General features: G+C 41.5%; 2 protein-coding genes across 2 annotated transcripts in view; one reads left to right on the forward strand and one right to left on the reverse strand.

Annotated features, from left to right (window-relative positions):
* SLC22A3 (solute carrier family 22 member 3) overlaps positions 1–18453 on the forward strand; it is a 109906-nt gene extending 91453 nt beyond the window's left edge. Inside the window, exons 6-11 of the mRNA XM_002817549.4 lie at positions 2544–2641; positions 2761–2975; positions 8511–8619; positions 9381–9493; positions 13463–13562; positions 16876–18453. Coding sequence (XP_002817595.1) covers positions 2544–2641; positions 2761–2975; positions 8511–8619; positions 9381–9493; positions 13463–13562; positions 16876–16936 — 696 coding nt within the window. The 3' untranslated portion in view covers positions 16937–18453. The remainder of the gene's footprint in view (positions 1–2543; positions 2642–2760; positions 2976–8510; positions 8620–9380; positions 9494–13462; positions 13563–16875) is intronic.
* A 693-nt stretch (positions 18454–19146) lies between these two features.
* Positions 19147–20851, reverse strand: part of LOC134761581 (plasminogen-like) — a 33754-nt gene continuing 32049 nt past the window's right edge. The window contains 3 exon segments of the mRNA XM_063725079.1: positions 19147–19463; positions 20100–20175; positions 20177–20243. Coding sequence (XP_063581149.1) covers positions 19302–19463; positions 20100–20175; positions 20177–20243 — 305 coding nt within the window. The 3' untranslated portion in view covers positions 19147–19301.

The following is a 20851-nucleotide window of genomic DNA, read 5'->3' on the forward strand; positions in this document are numbered from 1 at the left end:
AGATTCAGTTTTAGGTCAAGGGCACAGTGTCTTTCTTTAAAAATATTTAGATGTGAACATCAACTATCAAGAATGTTTCTAGAATGAAATATATTCAGCAGTGCCGTGTGGGGATCAGGAGCACAGGCTCCACCAATCAGTTGCCTGGTTTCAATTCCTGGCTGGTTTACCTGCCTACTATTCACTCCTTAAACTCCTAAGCCTTGTTTTCCTTATTTATAGAATAAGATTAACAAAAGTACTAACTTTATAGAGCTTTGATGAGACTTAAAATAATCCACGTAAAGTGCTTAGTCCAGAATCTAATGTCACACACTCCATAAGCACTAGCCATTTTAATGTATTAACACATAGAAATGAATTGTAGAAAACATTTTGGCAACAAACTATACCATAATATATATTTGTAATATATCGAGTTCTTATCTTTCACTTTTGATATTCCTGTCTTGTTTTTTGAGCAGCAAAGATTAAGGTAGACACGGAAAAATCCCTCATTGGGGTCTTCAAATTTAGAAGGTTAGCTCAGGGGTCATCTTAATAGACATTTTATTAGTTAAGATCCGGGTCAACTTGCTAATGAAACAAGGCCCTGAAAATACAGTGATGAAAAAGATACAAGTGTCTTTCTCTCTAGCACACCCACCCAGAGGTGAGCAGCCAAGCTCTAGCGAGGCAGCTCTACTCCATGAGTTCCATTTATCTTGCATCTCTACCATCGCCTACACAGGTTGTATGGTTGAAGCTCACCAGCATCTTCTTCTAGCAAGTTACTACCTTTTTAAATGTGGAGACCTAGAACTTATATACATGTCCCCCGCAACCACCTCATTGCTGAGGTCTTAATCACAGTGCCACTCACAGTTGAAAAAGAGGATAGAAAAAATGACTCTCACTAGGCTGCCATATGCCCAACTAAAATTCTATGTGTTCTCAAAAGAGGGAAGGGAAGAATGGATGGTGGAATCAATCAGCAGTCTTCCACAGCGATTGTCATGGAAACTATTGTTTTGTTGACTCTAGACACTATTGATTTTAAGACACACAGTCATTTTATGTACCACTAAGTAAACGAAACCATGTTGTTTAAACTGGGACACATTTCTTTTTTATCAGCTCAGTTGTAGGACACCTTCCAATTAAGAGATGTTAAAATGTAGAAAACCAATGTGTCTTGGTATAGAAGAAATACAGGATTGTGAAGACTTTGGAAAAGAAAATGACCAAAGGCATTCATTTTGCAGTCTACTTTTGTGTGTGTGTGACTTTCCTTGGAGCAAAGATGGGCATAAGATATCAAGCTTTGATTGATCTATTGAATTTACTGTTTAGAATCTGTGATTGACAAGGTACTATCAGTGTGTGTATGCTCTAAGTCAAATTCCTGTGATTACTGGTAGAGAGACTTTAGCTCAAAGCTTTGGGGAAAATGTGCCTAGATTTTCATTCAATCTGGGCCAAACTTGGAGTTGTACAAATAGACAGCATGGGTCTTGTCCTTAGTAGCCAGCATTTTTCTTTAATAGGAGGAGAAAAACCGAGGACAACACTGAGGAACAGATATGACCAGGGTACTTGACTTCTTGCTTCAGCACTCAGTCATTACACAAACAGTTGTTGAACACCAGGCACTTTGCTTGGTGTGACAATGCACTCCCTGCCTTCCAAGAGCTCCAGACCCACAGGGGAGTGCTGTTGTACAGGTGCTAGGATAGAGGTCCGGGGAGTAGAGGCAGAATTTGGGAGCCATCAGTTCTATCTGAGGCTAGGAAAGGCTTCCCAGGGGAGGTAAAATCAGGACTGAGGAGGTCAAAGAGCCCTCCATGCAGAGGTAAGAGACTGACAAGCACAGGAAACTGGAGCTGTGGTCACTGCAGGGGATCGTGCTCTGATGCTTCCGCATGTTAGACTGGAGGCAGGGTGTGGGGATCGGGGGGTGTCCTCTCCAGCTTCGCTTTTTTCAGTGTTTTATATGTAGTTGGCCAATAGCAGTATTTGTTGAATTGACTTGAAAAGACCAGCTTCTTGGATGGCCAGCTAGAGAGGAGCTGAATTTTTCTGGATCAAAAAGATGCTAGATTACAATAAATGGACAAAAGCAAAATAATACCTTTGGTGCTTGCTCTTAAACTTAACATTACTCTATTTTGTTTGTGAAAGTCAGATTTGAGGATTTAGTTTATAAAGAAACCCTTAATTGGTTGGATCCCACTTGCTTCACCCACCCTGACTCTCATTTCCCCCAATGTAATAAATGTGCATATGTATTTTACTTTAGAATACACAGAACAATTTAACATAAAGTACTGAAATTATCCTAAGAACAGATTCTCAGTGCAGCAATCCTATCTTTGTGAATTTGATATGTTCTAAATGCCAGAGCAGAAGTGTTTTAATTGTCAGGTTTTAAGATATTATGAAAGCCCCCAGTCACTTCAGTAAGATCATTTGATTCTGATTAATGACAAATCTATACTATGCAGGTGTTTTTGTTTTGTTTTGTTTTCTGTCTATTGCTACTGAAATCTGCTTTTCTTATATAGATCACTGTTACAGATGAGGAAGTTAGTAATCCATCCTTTTTAGATCTGGTGAGAACTCCCCAAATGAGGAAATGCACACTTATTCTTATGTTTGCTTGGTAAGTTTGACTTGTGATGGATTTAAAAGCTTGTGTTAAATTTACAACACATCCCTTCCTTCAAATCAGCTTGAAGTTATCTCTTACTTCTTCTCTGGTGTCTTTCAATGTTGCTACAGGTTCACAAGCGCAGTGGTATATCAAGGACTTGTCATGCGCCTGGGAATTATAGGAGGCAACCTCTATATAGACTTTTTCATCTCGGGCGTGGTGGAACTGCCGGGAGCTCTCTTGATCTTACTAACCATTGAGCGCCTTGGACGACGCCTCCCCTTTGCGGCAAGCAATATAGTGGCGGGGGTGGCATGCCTTGTCACTGCGTTCTTACCAGAAGGTAATCTTAGCCTACATCTGTTTGGCAGCCAAAGGACTTGAAAACACCTAAATCAAGTATAGGGAGCCACTTGTTCTTAGGAAATGTGCAATTGAATCACAGTCTTGGCACCAGGCAAGCTTTCGTGATGTCACTCCATTTTCTGCTAAATCAGCGTAAAAACTTTGAAGTAAGAGATTGGTTCTGTAGATGATTCTCTTTTCTCAATTGCTAGGATCATTTATGAATGAAATAGATATTGTGCCCAATCTAGCTGATAGTGATGTGGTTTCTGTTAATCATCTTTATGTGACTTACTTTTGTGATATCTCTGATGTTGTTTAACTTATTTCCTGAGCCTCTGCCATGCTGCTGGCACCATGCTAATTGCTGAGGTTACACATAGAAGAACACAGTTCTTGACTTTGAATGGTTCACAATCTATTAAGGGATATAGATACTTTAATACTGTCACGATTCTTATTGTCATGAATTATTTGCAAGATTTAGAAACTAATTAAATTATTTACAAGATTTAGAAATATAAAAAAATAGACTGGGGAGGAGTGATCAATCCAGAAGGGGATTCAAGAAAAGCTTCCCAGCAGTGGGAACTAAACATGTGTGAAGACTCAAATGTGCCAGATATCAGGGAGAGAGAGGACGGATGTTTCCAAACTAGGGAAGAGTTTCCAGAAGTATGAAACACCTTTGTGCATGCAGGAACTGAGGGTTCATTGCTGTGACTGGAATCCAGGCAATGAGCCCGAGAGATGATCTGTCACCAGCATGACCAACCCTGCAGGTGGTCCTGTGAGCTCGTGGAGGAGGAGGGGTGAGCTTGGCATAACTGCAGCAGTTTAGAGATGGCTGTGAGCAGGGGGAGATGCCGAGAGCAGGAGTTACAATTGGGGCAGTCAGACCTAGATGAGAGAGGGTCATTTCATTTCAGAGATGTTGCAGAGTTAAATTTTTCAGAGCTCCATGCCAGGTAGATGGGGTGCAGGCCAGAAGGAAGCAGAGGGTGCTGTGACTCCTGATGTGTGGTGAGCAGCACCCAGAAGATCCTTACCCTAGAGCACACCAGGGACTGGGAAGAGGAGGGCTTCACATCCCAGGGGATGTGTGAAGTAGAGCAAGTTCATCATTTCCCTCTTTCAGGAAGGGCAAAGTGGGGATTACAGAGAAAGCTGGATTCTCCAGGCATCCTTTGTGTCTGCACAAAAAAGCTGTCTTTCTTTGAGAATCCTCTGAGGACCAGCCAAGAAATGGATAATATAGTGGGAGTCAGAACAGTCAGACATTTACAGATGAGTTTATTAATTAAATGAAGGTTTATGAATTCTTAAAACACCAGGTAGACCCTATTTGAATAAAACTACGGGAATGCCAATATTCGGAACACACACACACACACACACACACACACACACACACACACACAATGTACAAGTCCCCTGACATGTTGGAATGTTTGATGATGAACAGCAACCACCTATTTACATTTCTCTTGTTTTCCTTGAATGCATTTGCTTCCCAGGGCTGCTGTAATAAGTACCACAAACTCACTGGCTTGAAACAATAGACATTTATGCTCTCAGGGGTGTGGAGGCTGGGAGTCTAGAATCAAGGCATCCAAGGGTGCTTATGTCCAGAGGTTCTGGGGGAGGGTCTTCTCTGGCAATCCTTGCAGCTCCTTGGCGTCACTCCTATCTCTGCCTCCATATTCACAGGACATTCTCTTCTCTGCTTGTGTCAGTGTCACCTTGACTAATTACATCTGCAAAGACCTTATTTCCAAATGTGGTAGCCTTGAGGTTCCAGGTAGACATGAATTTTGGGAGACACTGTTCAACCCACTACATGGAATTAATATATTCTAAGAATTGGAGGATCTGTACAATAGCTATCTCTTAATACATATCTATTTAGTATTGACTAATTGCCAGCCACTGAACTAGGAGGGGGATGAGAGGTGAACAAAATAGACATAATTCCTGTCCTCAAAATTGTATAATTTAAGAAGAGCGAAAAATCGCAAACATTGGAGACATTACTGTTCTATTTTACTTTGGTACTTTGGATATAACATAAAACTGTAGCTCCCTGAGATGAATAAAGTCTTCTGTTCTCATCGTATGTGGACTAGGAATGAATGAAATATTCATTGTATATGAAATTAGAAATGCAGTGAGAAAGATGCATGACTTAAGTGTGTCCCCTCATTTCATGATATATATATATACTTCACTCTAGAAGATTTTCTCTGGTCCTAGATTGATTGGAATGACTTTAATGTCTGTTGCATTCAGAATGACCCCAGAAAGCATTCAAGGCTGTGTGTCCAAATCAAGATAGAAGTAACTAGCCGGATAGTCATAAAACTATTTTGTAGAGAATTCTTTCATATATTGGAAAATATAACACCAAGAACAGACTGTTCTCCCTTGTCTAACCAGTTTTATTTTATAGATATAATTTCCTGATTGAAGCTTTAGAATTGTTCTCAGCAAGACTGAAAACGAATTGCTCTTATTCTAGACACATTTTATTTTTACCTTCTGCAGACTTGGCTGCTTTTATAGTCATATGTCAGTCATGACTGACTGGCAAGAATACATTTCAAATCCCTAAACTGAGTTCCAAATATTAACAGAGGATCCTCCCTTGAGTCCTTCCAATTTAAAGACCCATTGGGCTTGATTCCAGCCACTGGTTAATTAGCACGAGAAAGGCTTTTCTGCTCAGCCATTCCTGACGTCAGCAGTAGGTCGCCAGCCCCTGGGGAGAATACAGATGAGCTTTTGGAGAAACCAGCTCTAAAATCGTCTCACAGCAAACACTTTAATCAGCTTTCCCTCCACTCGACCCAACTTTTCATGGTCTAAAGAATGGAATTCTGGAAGAAGAAATAGTATTTCTGGCTGCATTCTCATCTCAGACTCACTGCTTCTCGTCCAAATTTCTTAACGCTCATTAATGTCTGGAAAATAAAGCCCTTTCTTTATCCATACCTGTCTGCCATCTTTGATTTGAGTTTATTTAGGATGGCCACAAACCTAGCAGTTTGGATAAGTCGTCTTCTTGAACTGGAAAACTTGTCTTCCACTTTTATTTTTCTCTAATTGAAAAGTGAGTTCATGTATCTTAATTTAGACATTTCTACTAGAATTTCTCACTAAACTTTATTTCAGAACTCAGAGTAGATGATCCATTCAGAGGACATATAAAGTTTTAAGTCCTGCATCCTTTCTTCAGTAATTGAAGTATTATTCCCAATAATCTCTAGTAGCTTGACCAAATCCACATTCAGAAGAAAACATTTTCTTTGTTCTCATATAACTCTGTGGAAGACAATTTTAGTTTCAGTACTCATTTTTAAATTGCCCTGTGGTTTTTGTCATTGCTACCAAAAGACGTCTATGGCCACGTCAAAATGAATTTAGCTTATTACTGGAATCAAGAATTTTTTTGTGTGTATATATTTATTCATACTTCCTATAGTTTTCTTTTCACTCTTTAGTTAATGAACCATGCAATGCCTTAGAAACTTTTATTTGGTTACACATTTCAACAGAATCTCTGTTCCAGTATAGTTTGATACTGGACTCTACTGCTTGGAAAAGAGTTGGGAGTCTTTCAGATTAAGGTCAATGTTCCGGACAGACCACATCTCCACAAATGAGGCAACTTGGCATTTTCTGAATGTTTTACTGAATTGACTGGCTGTCTGAGTTAACCGCTTATGTTTATCATGGTGGAGTGTGTGTGTGTGTTTTAATTTGGTCTCTGGCTTTTGTTTGGATTTTTCCATGAAACACCTTGCCTCGGTTATAAACCCAAATTGCCCTTGAATTTGTCAGTGGGACTCAATTTTAGAGCAATCCTGATTTAGTGAAAGAAACCTACAATGGAAGAACCCAACCTGGATAGTGAAGCTGCTTCCTACGTAGCAGGCAGCCTTCACTGCAGCCCGGGAGTGGCAGGAGATGGTCCCATTGGGCTGGGACCCAGGGAATCTGAGCCTCTGCTCCCACTTTCCCCTCCCAGTACCACATGCTCATTGAAAGATAGGGTGGAATGTATTACCTAGTCTCCACCCCCCCATTTCTTGGCCTTCATAAAGAAGCAAAGCCTAAATAACATGTGTTCACAAACCTTCTGCTCCAGAGCAGACAGTGGCCCAGACATCAGCACAACGCTGGCCTCCTCACTGCCTGATGTAACCGTTAACGTGATAGCTACAAGGGTTCTCACATGGGAAAAACATCAAGTGCACCAGGATGTCCTTGGCCGGTTTGCAGTCAAAATATGTAAACTGCAGACTCCCAGAAATGGTTTGGTTTCTTGAGCCATCTTTTCCTTACGCTTGTGCTCCTGGGCAATTGTTTTATTTGATGAATTTTAGCTTTTGTTTTTTTGTTTTTTTTGACTTGGCTATTCTCTAGAGAGAACACACAGAAGTCTACTGAGCTTGATTCTCTTGTTTCATCCTCCTCATTCATTTCTACTAAAAAGTTTTATATTCAGGAAGGTTCAATAATTCCCCTAGAAAACAGGAGGACTATTTAGTGCTGAATGAGCATATGTGTTGGGTATAAAGGGAAAATGAAAGGCACATGAACACTGGACATGCTTTGTTTTGCTTTGGAGAGCAGATATGGTCTTGTTCATGCAGACATATGTCCTCAATACCAAATCCCCTAGGAAAGGATGACATCAATTGCACAACTTCTAGGAAAACTAAAGCAGTGACTTTTTAGAGTAAAAATGGTTAACTCTTCTGCCCTTAAAACATAAAAGAAAGAAAATATTTAATACAGAATGTTTGGCATTTCCCACTAGTTAATAGGGAGGAAAGGAAAATTTCTTCATACAACCAGAGCAGTCCTAAAACAGTTCATTTTAAAATGGATGAACCAATTAGCATTGATGAATGTGGCTCCTTCTGGATGGTTTATTGAGGGAAGTAGTACAATGGGGGATGAAGAAGACAATGAGTGACATTTGCCTTAGTGGTAACACACAGAATAGATATCCCCTTCCAAAGATCCTGGTCCTCAAAGCTTGCTCCACTCTAGAAACCAAGGTCAGCTCACATGAGGAGCTCCCCTGGTGCGCTGGGAACGGCTACTCCTTGTGGCATCACCACAGGGTATGCACAGAAAGGACAGCTGGGCACCAGCTGTGGGAATGTGGTGGCTCAAAGGCACGACTGGAAACTACCTCCTGGACAAAAAGCCAGTGTGCTCCGGCTCATTGCCTGGAACAATGTTCCAATGTAGTGGCTGCTCATGCTCAACAAACGGTTCTTGAATTGTACTTCCTATAATCCAACCTGGTCAGAAAGGCATCTAGTGCTCTAAAATATTAGCTATCATCTAGTTTCATTGTTGTTGAAATTTGGTTACATTATTAGAAAGTTCTATCATTTGTGCTTAAAATTGGCAAAGACTTCAGACTGGAGGCCACTAAGCAAATACCTTTTGTTGTTCTGTAAAATGTTAATGAAATCAGACCCCTAACTCCTCCTTTTCAAACTTTCTGTGTTTGCAGGAATAGCATGGTTGAGGACCACAGTGGCTACATTGGGAAGACTAGGGATAACCATGGCCTTTGAAATTGTTTATTTGGTAAATTCAGAATTGTACCCAACAACATTACGGTAATTCTAACAAATGTTGTAGTTTCTCCTAAGTAACTCTGTAGACCAGTGTTTTAAGTTGATTTAGTTAAAAACCATGAAATCGTTTCCTTAGCTCAGTGATATATTAGCCTGGGCTGAATCCAGCCAGTAAAGAATATATGCTTTGAGTTATCACTGCTTTCTGCATTGCTGCCTCCTGCATTTTGTGATAGAAGTATTTCTCATATTAATATCTTCACACACTGTTACGGTTTCGAGGAAAGGCACTTGACTTGGAACCAGAAGACCTCTAGGTGCCCTTGCTTAGACTGTGGGTTAAATCTGAATCCATCAGCATCACCTGCCGCAAGACTATGGCCTCTCTTTGACTGCATTACATGCATTGCAGTGGTGAGCAGCTGGTTATGAAGGACGAAATGAAACAGTGTGCACAGATTAGTGCAAATCGACCTCCTCTGCTGGGGAAGCATTCCCTGGGCACACTTCTCCCTCATATGAGGAAACCAAAGTAGCACAGAGTGACCCAGAGCAGGCAGGGCAGTGGGTTGCTGATGGATAACACCCTCCACCCACGCTGGAGACTTCCTCACTAGCCTTACTGTGAAATGTGCAGAATGGAAATGTTTTGCTTAGAGTTCACAAGAGTAGTAGTTTTCAAAGTTAGAAAATGCAAAGTATCTTCACACTTCCTTTGGTTTTTTAATATGTCTGAATATGTTGATTATCTTGAAGTCACTTGTTGAAATAGTTTTCACTTAAAATTACTTTTCATTCAACAGAAATTTTGGAGTTTCGCTCTGTTCAGGTCTGTGTGATTTTGGGGGAATCATAGCCCCGTTTCTGCTCTTTCGGCTAGCAGCCGTGTGGCTAGAACTACCTCTGATCATCTTTGGTAAGAACTCATTTGCTATTCTTAAAAGCCTTCATCTACATTCTTTGTATTAAAAGAAACCTATAATAATTATTAGGTTTGATAATGATAATGATAGTCATTTATCTTATTATAATAACTATTTCATTGATAATTATGATATTCATTTCATCTTATTATAATTATTTCAGTTTTGAGGAGCCAATTCAGTTATAATGAATGGTTTTAATTTACTTTATATTAAAGGGTGCTGATAAATAATGTCCAATTAGCATTCTTTGGGTTCTGAGTTAAATGCTATGAAACTCTTACGGTATTGGAGAACATAACCAATAATTTTCAGGGGACTAAATTAAATATTCAATATGCTTAAAAATGAGGGCCAGGTGCAGTGGCTCACGTCTGTAAGACCAAAATGGCAGGACTGCTTGGGCCTAGGAGTTCAAGACCAGCTTGGGCAACATAGCAAGACTGCCTCGACAAAAATTAAAAAATTAGCTAGGCGTGGTGATCCATGGGTGCCTGTAGTCCAAGCCACTCAGGATGCTGAGGCAGGAGGATCAAGGCTGCAGTGAGCTATGGTCACGCCATTGCACTCCAGCCTGGGCAACAGAGTAAGAACCTATCTCTAAAATAAATAAATAATAAAAAATAACAAAAATAAACCTAATATCTAATTGTATTTCTGGTGTTCTCTCTCTATTGATATCATATCTTCATTGGCTTGATGCTAAAAATCCATGCAGAGGGAGCAGGGGATGCAGTACCCCAGGCACACATTCCATCACCTCCTCCAGGTCCCTCGAGTGCACCCCTCCTCCTACCTCCAGCTTCCATAGGACTTGTAAAGGGACAGAATCACAGTCTAGGAGGGACCTTGGGGAATTCAGTGTCCCACTTCTCCAGGGCTGCTCCAACTGTCCTGCCTGGGTTTCACACACTTCCCCTGTGTCCTCCTCTGCAGTAAAGGATATGGGTTGGCCCCTTTCTCCCCCAACCGTTTCTCTATCTCCACTTCCTTATTTCTGGTAGAGAATGTTTTTCATTTACTGTTCAGCAGTTGAAATTTGAATGAAAATACTGAGCCCATGAGGACAGACCTTCTGATTCATGCAAAAGTCCTTTGACAGTGTGAGGGACAGAGTCAGCTTCTACCACTTGACACCAGTGACCTCAATACAGGATCACCTCAAATTATTGTATGGGATTTGGTCATCAAGCTGAGTGTTAATTCTGTGGTCAGCATGAAAAAGCAGAAAGTGCTACTGTCCAGCAAAGACAGAGTAGTCCAGGAGACACGACACATGACCTTCAGGACTGCAGCCCACAGCCCAGTGGCAGGCAGGTGGGGCCTGAGACGGCCAGGGGAGACAGCCGAATTTCTAAAAACTCAGCAACAACAGAATGTGATAACTGCTGAGACCCTGAAAGCAGAGGTTCCTATGAGAATAGGTCACAGGGACCCTTGACCCCTGAGTGGAAGGGAGCAGGCCAGGGAGGAAGGAAGCAATGTCTAGGCCGAGAGGGGCTGGCTGTGCTCCAGGCAGTGGAAAGTTCAAAGCAAGAGGATGCTGCATCCTCAAGCACCTGGTGCTAGAGGATGGAGTGCAGTTGTGAGCTGGGCCTGAAGAGAGGCAGTGCCAGGGCAGGGCAGGGGCTGGATCTGGAAGGGCCTCAAGGACATGCCAAGGCTTTGCTCTTTATACACACAGCAGTGGAAAGTGACTGGAAAGTTCCACCCTGAGGTGGACAGAGCTGGCTTTGCATTGTAGAAACACAGATATGCAAGTGGGTTGGAAGGACCCCCCAGCATCGTCCCTCTGATGGTAGATATGCAAGTGGGTTGGAGGGACGATGTTGGGGGTGACAATTCAAGGATGTCATCATCAGGAGATCACGGTGGCTTCTTCTAATAAAGGGATGGCAATGGGAATGGAGAGGGTGGACAGACTGAGTAAACATCTTAGAAGCCAGCTGGGCAAGATGGGATCACTGATGGGCACAGGGAGAAGGCATGGTGAGCTGAGAAGCCCAGGTGCCTGGGGAGACGCAGGTGGTACAGGCACTGTAGCAGCAAGGCTGGGGGTCTGCGGGGTGATGAGGCTCTGTGTCGGCTGTGCATAATTTGAGGCACCTGGAAGAGTTCAAGTGGAAATAGAAACCAGCAGGCTCAACACTGCTGAGCTCAGGAGGGAAGAGTGGCCTCAGGATGAAGAGCTGGAAGCCACCTGGCAGTAGAGAACGGTTGAAGCTGAGGGAGTGGCCCAGGCCCCCCAGAAAATCAGGACAAAGCAAGAGGAAAGCAGAGGCCTAGGACAGAGACCTGAGGGGTGGCAAAGTGACAGAACTAGGCAGAAGGAGAGGAGGTGGCCAAGGAAGTGGAAACCAAGTGAGAAACCCGAGGCAGGAGGGCACGAGACCAGGTCCACCCTAAGGACGGAAAGTAGCACATGTGGATCTGGTGGCCAGCAAGAGGCAGAAGGAACCTGACTGGAGCAGAGCCAGGGAGGATATAGGCTGAATCCAGAGGAGGGCAGGCAGAGGCAGGACCTGGAGCATGGTGCTATGCTGGTGCTGGCACCTCCCACTCACCAGGGCCAACTGCTACCATATTAGTTTGTTTGCCACTGCTATAAATAACTGCCCAAGACTGGGTAATTTATAAAGAAAAGAGGTTTAATTGACTCACAGTTTCACATGGCTGGGGAAGCCTCAGGAAACTTACAATTATGGTGGAAGGGGAAGCAGGCACATCCTACATGGTGGCAGGTGAGAGAAGAGCAAGGAAAATTACCACTTATAAATCCATCAGCTCTCATGGGAACTCACTCACTATCACGAGAACAGCATAGGGGAACCTCTCCCACGATCCAGTCACCTCCCACCAGGTCCCTCCCTCAACATGTGGGGATTACAATTCGAGATGAGATTTGGGTGGAGACACAGAGCCAAACCATATCAGCTACATTTTCAAGAATTTTGTAAGCCAGTCATCAAGCACAGATATCATCAAAAAGTAAAGAATATGAAATATATGAGAAACAGAGGCAATAAATGCCCAATGCTCATCAGTCCCTAATTCAGCTACTACATCTTCAGTATTACCTGTGCTCCTGAGATTGTGTCTGCTGCATCTTTATGGTGGAAGCCCCATTGATGGGGCTCCTGCATCGCTTCCCAGTGGCCCAGTCAGGGATGTTGTGTCAGTAGCCTGAAGGGCCCACAGTGGGAGCATTTACACCATGCACATTGGCAGATGCTGCCAATCAGGGCTTGATTGCCCAAAGAGGGTTGTTAGGCATTTACCAGCACACCACTAGGCTACAAAGAAATGGAGAAAATAGGAGAGGGTGGCTTTTCAAGAAGTTTGGCTCTAAAGAGCAGAAAAAGAAAGGATGGTAATGGAAGGATGAGGTGAGATTGAGAGAAGGCTGGTCAAACAGGAAAGTTCTGAATGTGTTTGAAAGCTTCTCCCAATAGGTTGAAGATACTGGAGGAAGGGTTGATCCCTACAGTGTGGAGCCCAAAGAGACAGGCCTAGGAGAAGGCTGGTCTCAGAGTAGACACCAGGACAAGCTTTCCACTGTAAGGTGACAGGAGGGATCGGAGGGAGAGGAGCAGATAAGTGACAGTGTCAGTGAGCGAGCACAGAGGGGACTCCTCTCCAGCACTTCTGTTTCCCTGCGATGCAGGAGGGGAGGCCTTGGGTGTTGGACCCTAAGAAGGAACTCAGTCAATCACTATGAGATGTGTGAGTGAACACATGGCTGCCAGGTATACAGGGGCCGTGGTGCTACTCAGGGTTTGAGGAAGGGAGAGAACCTTTGAGCTGTGGTAAGGGAGAGCTGGGGCATTAATCTGGGATGCAGAGGTTGCTGTGGTTGAGAGCTACTCCAGTGAGCAACATGGTGGCTTCAGAGTGAGCAGACGCATGGGAGAGGGCCCAGTTGTGTCTTCCTGGGGCGGTAACACCTTTCCCCTATTCCACAGGTATCCTGGCATCCATCTGTGGTGGCCTCGTGATGCTTTTGCCTGAAACCAAGGGTATTGCCTTGCCAGAGACAGTGGATGATGTAGAAAAACTTGGCAGGTACTGTACAAAATTCAATGCACACTAAATAAAAGCAACATTTAAAACCACTGGGGAAAGAATGATGTTGAGAAAATTGAATATCCACAGGGAAAAAAATAAGAATAAATCCTCATCTCATATTGTAAGCAAAAAATTCAAAGTAGATACAAAAGGTTAACATAAAAAAAAAACCTCCAAAGCTAGATAAGAGTATGCATTATTGTTTTTAATGTGGTTGTGAAGAGAGAAACATTTTCATGTAAGGTGCTAAGACTCAGAAGTGATCTAAAGGCAGGAACAGCTGATGTGGGAAAGTGGAAATTGCTGGGATGTACAGCAGCAGGGGATTAGCAGTGTGGCTTACACTACAGAGTAAGGATGCGTCAGGTCTGTCTAGATGGAATGGCATAGGCAGGTTTTCAAGACTGATTACAAAGTGGAATGTCACTGAACAACATGCTATAGTATTTATAAAAAACTAAAACCAAAGGTGGTTTCTCTCTGCAGCTGGATAGGAAGACAGATGACACACAGATGATAGATAATAGGTAGATGATAGATAATAGGTAGATGATAGACAATAGGTAGATGGATGATAGATGGATAGATATAATAGATGATAATCATAGATAGATAAGTGATAGTAGATAAATGATAAATAATAGATCATAGATAGATACAGATAGATAGACGATAGGTAATGTCTGGATAGACAGGTGGACAGATGAATAGATAACAGATGATAGATAATAAACATTAGTAGGAAGATAGAGAAAAGATAGAGAGATTGAGTTTTGGAGGGGGGGGGTGTTTAAATAGGGTATAAGTAAAAGTAATACCCAGCCAATATATTAACGTGAGGAGTTATGTCAAGAAAAATTCACATTACACAAATTCTTTCTAATTGTTTGAAATTTTTTCGTTAAAAAGATAGAGATATGAATAGGAGAATGTATAGTACAAGATGTAAAATAATAATATATGCCCTCTGCGGACACAAATGGGCTGGGAAGAGGGGTAGGGAAGGGAGGACCATCACTTTCTTGCCAGAGACTTCTGTACTGTTTGATTTTCTTTAAAAATTAGAACACATAGTCTTGTGTTGCTTGTGTAGTTTTAAAAAATGATATAACAGCTAATTTAACAACTAAAAAGCAATCTTAATAGTGACCTAGGAATTAAGAACATGGAGCTCTAAATATTATTAATATATAAAAAATACTGAGGAACAGCTTTCTTCCCTTCGATTCTATTCCATTGACTGCTGTCTGTTTACACAGTGAGAGTGATGCTTTCATTCTTTATCCCTAAACCAATCAGGGGTCAGATTTGCAAACTCATCAGGAAAAAATGGAAGAAAAGGGAGTCCTCTGAAATCAAGACTCTTCTACCACTTCAGTCACATTAAAAATAAACAGCTAGGAGAGGTTTTTTTTTGTTTTTGTTTGTTTGTTTTTGGCTTGGGGATTGTGGGTGGAAGGGGGTTATCTAAATGGTGTGCAAGGAAAATCAATACCCAACTAACATATAAACATGAAGGATTATACCAGCAAAAATTTAAGGTACCCAGATTCTTTCTAATTTTTTTCTGTTTATAATTTTTCATAATGAAAAGTTGGGTACATTAATTAATTATACCTAGTCTCTACACATGAAAAAAAATCTAGTAGAAGTACAGTTTACAGTGCTACAAATTAAGCACATTAATTGTGATCCATGATTATTTACTCTACAAAAATTACTTAGTGCTAAATTACTAAAACTTGTTAGCATTTCCCTTTTAAAATCACACTGGATTATTTTATCATTTCTGCTGGTTTTTGTTCATGTTAACAGCTCATTTCTAAATATATGTTAATTCAGTAGAAGTTCATAAAGAACTTAAATGCTATAATGCTAACAAACCCCTGTATCAGAGGAACCAGCCCCCAATATTTCAGTGTAGGTTCTTTCTACTTTCCATAAGTGTCAGCCAGCTGAGAAATAAAAAGAGTACAAAGAGAGGAATTTTACAGCTGGGCCGCCAGGGGTGACATCACATATCAGTAGGACTGTGATGCCCACCTGAGCCTTAAAGCCAGCAAGTTTTTATTAAGGGTTTCAAAAGGGGAGGGGGTGTAAGAACAGGGAGTAGGTACAAAGATCACATGCTTCAAAGGGCAAAAAGGAGAACAAAGATCACAAGGCAAAGGGCAAAAACAAAGATCACAAGACAAAGAGCAAAAGCAGAATGACTGAAAAGGGTCTATGTTCAGCAGTGCGTGTATTGTCTTGATAAACATCTTAAACAACAGAAAACAGGGTTTGAGAGCAAAGAACTGGTCTGACCTCAAATTTACCAGGGTGGAGTTTCCCAATCCTAGTAAGCCTGAGGGTACTGCAGGAGACCAGGGTGTATTTCAGTCCTTATCTCAACCACTTAAGGCAGACTCTCCCAGAGCAGCCATTTATAAACCTCCCCCCAGGAACACATTCCTTTCCCAGGGTCTTAATTATTAATATTCCTTGCTAGGAAAAGAATTTAGTGATATCTTCCCTACTTGCATGTCCATTTATAGACTCTCTGCAAGAAGAAAAATATAGCTGTATTCTGCCCGACCCCACAGGCCGTCAGACCTTATGGTTGTCTTTTCTTGTTCCCTGAAAATCGCTGTTACTCTGTTCTATTTCAAGGTGCACTGATTTCATATTGTACAAACACACGTTTTATAATCAATTTGTACAGTTAACACAGTAGTGGTCCTGAGGTGACGTACATCCTGAGCTTACAAAGATAACAGGATTAAGAGATTAAAGTAAGAGGCATAAAAAATTATAAAAATATTAATTTGGGGAACTGATAAATGTCCATATTAAAATGAAATCTTCACAATTTATGTTCAGGGATTGAAGTAAAGACAGGCATAAGAAATTATAAAAGTATTAATTTTGGGAACTGTTAAATGTCCATATTAAAATGAAATCTTCACAATTTATGTTCAGGGATTGAAGTAAAGACAGGCATAAGAAATTATAAAAGTATTAATTTTGGGAACTGATAAATGTCCATATCAAAATGAAATCTTCACAATTTATGTTCCTCTGCTGTGGCTCCAGCTGGCCCCTCCATTCGGGGTCCCTGACTTCCTGCAACACCCCTGTCTAAAGTCTGAACACAGATAAAAAATGAGCCTGGAGACAGATATTGTTGTTACCTTGGAGTTGGGTTTTCATGAGAAGTTATGCATGAATGTATTTGATCAAAACCAGCTATACTATTAAATAATAACAGAACACCCTCTTCTAACTGTTACATAATCTTTCCTAAAGACTTTCTCCTTTGCTTTTTCAGTCCACATTCCTGTAAATGTGGCAGGAATAAGAAAACCCCAGTTTCCAGCTCTCACCTTTGAGGCCCCCGACAAAGACAGAAAGAAGGAGCTATCCAGGAGCTGATCCTCCTTGCAAAGCTGTGCCTTGCGGAGATGCACGTGTGCGTTTCAGCTACATCATGCCGTGCTGTTGTAATACTGTATAAAGACCTCAATCTATCCAGGGTATTTTTATACAATGTTGGATGAGTTAGGATTTGTAATGCTGTTGAAGTTTCTGGGAACACATAATATGTAGCCAGTTTAACAAAGAACCAGTCAGGTGCACAGCCCTTCCTGGGTTTTTTTTTTTTCTTGTGTTCCCTGTGGTCTCTGACCCATTAGGCTAAAGAGAGACAAGAGAAGCCCCCCACCTGATTCTCATGACAGCTCCATCAAGAATGTGGGATGTGCCAACCAAGGATTTGAGAAAGTTGTACAGAAATGTGTTCATCAAATCTGATCAGTCAAGGGACTAAGCCCCTAGCTGACCATTCTGAAGATTGCATGGAGGATGAAGATTTGGGAATCCTGTTAATGAGAAGGCTGAATCACAGGCACCTGGGCCACAGGGTGTGAGCATTCATGCTCTCTGCTCACCTTGGTTTCCGCACACCTTCGCAGTGTGAACAGGTCAGGAGTCCCTCCCGTCCACCTCCTCTGTAACATCTGGGGTTCCAGGCATGGTTTAGGCCCTGTTCCAGCAATAAGAACCAATCTGCTGTACAATCTGAGGACTTGGCTCTGTTATTTACAAAATGATGCTGTGGTTCTGAGATTATTTGGGACATTTTTGGCTCTTCTTTAGTGGACACCTAGAGCCACAGATTCCCTTCTTTACTAAACAAATCCCATGGATTCTGATTTCTGGGTCTTAGGATTTTAAAAGTGAAGAGATATTTTTCTTATATTTGTGAGTTCAGTTCCGATGGTGCCTGTGGTCAAAAGTGAAAAACATGGACAATTCCTATTCATTCTTGGCACTTTAACATGTCTTGGGGAAAAGCTTACATTTTAATTTAAAAGAAAGGTCAGTTATATCCACGCTTAACAGGATCAGCAGCAGCTTTATAAATGACTTTACAGAGACTAATAAGGGATTTGATCTTTCTTTTTTGTTATCGAGGCTTTTGAAATGTGGAGCTTGTGTGTTCTGCTTTGTATGTTATATTCAGTATCTTTTCAGATGCAGTCTATATTTTATGCTGAGTTTTAAAAATGAAATACTTTATGTGAACAGGCAAAATTGGTACCAAAGGGAAACATTAATCATGAGGAAGAGCATTTTTGTAAGGAGAACAGGTGACAATATACACATGTGCGCTAATTGTAAAATGAGCATCTTAATCTTTAAAACACATCAGAATTGAATACGAATAATCTACTTGTCGATGAAATAAACACAACTCTTTGAGGATTTGAGACTACATTCACCCTTTATTCACAGTCACTTGCAGTTTTGCTTTTCTCTGCATTTCTCTGCTGTAAGATGACTGTTGCATTGTTGAATTGTATTTTGAGTGGATATTTTTGTTTGGTAACAATTAAAATTTTAAATCATAAAAAATGTACATTTGCCCTTTCTCTTCCTTCTAAACATGTGTCTCTCCCACAGGTCATTCTCCTATGACGTGTGTACTGCAGAGTGTTTCAAAACCAGGCAGGCAATTAGCAATGGGAAATAAGTGGTCCACCTTCAATATTTGCTTGTTGTTCATTTACATGCTCTTGGCACCAATCCTAGACTCACATGTGCCCCAGAATAACATTCAGACTCTCAGCTGGTCTTGTGTTACACATCCATGGACTGGTTCACTCCATCATATACAGCTCTCTGCTCCGTGTCCCCTGGGCTCAAGTCAAGCAGTCAGTGACAGAGTTCATTCCCAATAACAGAATCGGTTTGCATGACTCCCCATACATGCTGCAGCTTTGAAAACATTCATCTCAGAGTTAGGTATAAAGACAGTAAAAATGTGTGTCAAGCCCTCGTTAGCTGATGAGGTAAATGCATGGACAACTTCCTAGGACTTCTCGGCTCTGCCCTCTGTGACCTCGCAGCCTGCTCAGGTCTTTGCTCTGTTCCTTATCAAAAACAGCACAACCCCCTCAGTCTGCCCATTTAAAATTGGTGGGATGAACAAAGAGCATGAAAATGTTGAAGACCAACACCAAAATTTACTCAAAGTTAGGTACAGAGTTTATTTTTAACAAATGTTGTAGCTATGTCACCTTATTACAGAATCCAGCAGTCAGAAAATAATACAAAAAATGCCGAGGTTTGGCGTAGCTGGTAGCTGGGGAAAGTGTCTTCGTTTGATTACTGTCAGTTATTTCCAGCATGCTAAATCCCTACCCACATTCCAGCCTCTAGGTGAGTCAGTGCTTCACTCTGTCTCCCGTCCAATTAATTATTTCTCATCACTCCCTCAAACCAAGTAACAGACCTTGAAACACAAGCATAGACACCAGCCTTATTGGGGCGTGCACAGCCAAGACCCCAAGAAGTGACTCCTTGTAAAATGTATTTGTCCTTCTCAAAGCAAACCAGAGGCCCTCCACTGTCACCCTAAATAGAGGTAGGGAAAAATTCATGTGAGGGTTAGGCTGCCAGCCTTTTATTATGGCATCCATCTATTATCCATATGTATATTTTCCCAGTAATTGAAATAGGAAAGGAACTTATGGGCATATTACTCGAGCATCTGCAGTGCTTAAGTACTTAGCAAAGTCTATTCAGCGAAACCACACCACTTAGTTTCTCCCGGGGGTAAAAAAACCCTTGTGAATCCTGCACACATCCCTTCCTATGTTGGTGTTTCCTTTAGACTGGCCTAGCCTGGGCACCACTGTAAAGTATGTGCAGTTGGTCTCTGTCCTGTCCCCTCTACCTCATTCCCTACTGGAAAAGGCACCACTTTAGTCCCTGGCCACCAGCACACCCCAGGAGGGTGAGTGGCCTGAGGTAGTTATGGCACTTAAAACTCCCTTGCTACCAATCTGGAACTCAAGCCCCAAGACATCTCCTTAGATTATCTGAATACGCATTCAGGGACAGGTCTAGAGAGTTTCTAAACAACACTTAGACTGGGGTCTAATGTTGACAAATCCTTCTAGAATTTGCCACTTGGGGACTGAAGTCTAAGGGGCTGAGACTGAGAAGGGAGAGCACAAGACTAACTTTGGTCTCTTGATCTTTTCTTACCTTGCAACTGTCAATGCCTCCAGCCAAATGCCCAGCACAGAGCTCAGTGGATTTGACTCTTCCATTCAGATACTCAGCGATTGCACACTTTATTCTCAATCACAAGAAGCTGGGCTTCTTTGAGAAGGCCAGCCCCAAAGGTACCTGTGTTTAAAAAGATGAAAAAAATGGTTACTGCACCCAAAACATATTTAGGAGGAAAACCAGAAGAACAGAGCAGCGGCGCTGGACCTCCTGTCTGTCCGTGAGGCTGCATAACACAAGGCAGCTCCCAATGCCGCTGGACTTTCTGACCGTGGAGAGTGTAAACATCATATATGATTCTGTGTTCCTGAGATCTGGATTTAACAGTCTGGGCTTTGTCATGGTGCTTTATGGTTGGTTGTTGTTTATGTACTTTTTGCTTTTGTTTTGAAAGTACGAAAATGATTTTTACAATGTAAAGAGTCTGAGAAATGCAATTGCTATTCTTTTTATATACATTTTCAGATTTTTTATATGCTTCTTTACTACTTACATCATAATGCACAATTTTATATACTGATTTTTTCAATCAATGTATATCATGTTTTTAAAATAATGCTACAATCTTCATAACTAATATTTTAATGGGGAGTGACTGCTTAATTGGTATGAGGTTTCCTTTTGAGATGAGGAAAATATTCTGAAAATATGGTGATGGTTGCACACCATTGTGAATGTACTGAATGCCATTCAGTGGCACCCTGCAAAATAGTTAAAATACTAAATCT

This window comes from Pongo abelii, chromosome 5 (genome assembly GCF_028885655.2).
Source record: "Pongo abelii isolate AG06213 chromosome 5, NHGRI_mPonAbe1-v2.0_pri, whole genome shotgun sequence".
In the NCBI taxonomy this organism is placed as follows: Eukaryota; Metazoa; Chordata; class Mammalia; order Primates; family Hominidae; genus Pongo; species Pongo abelii.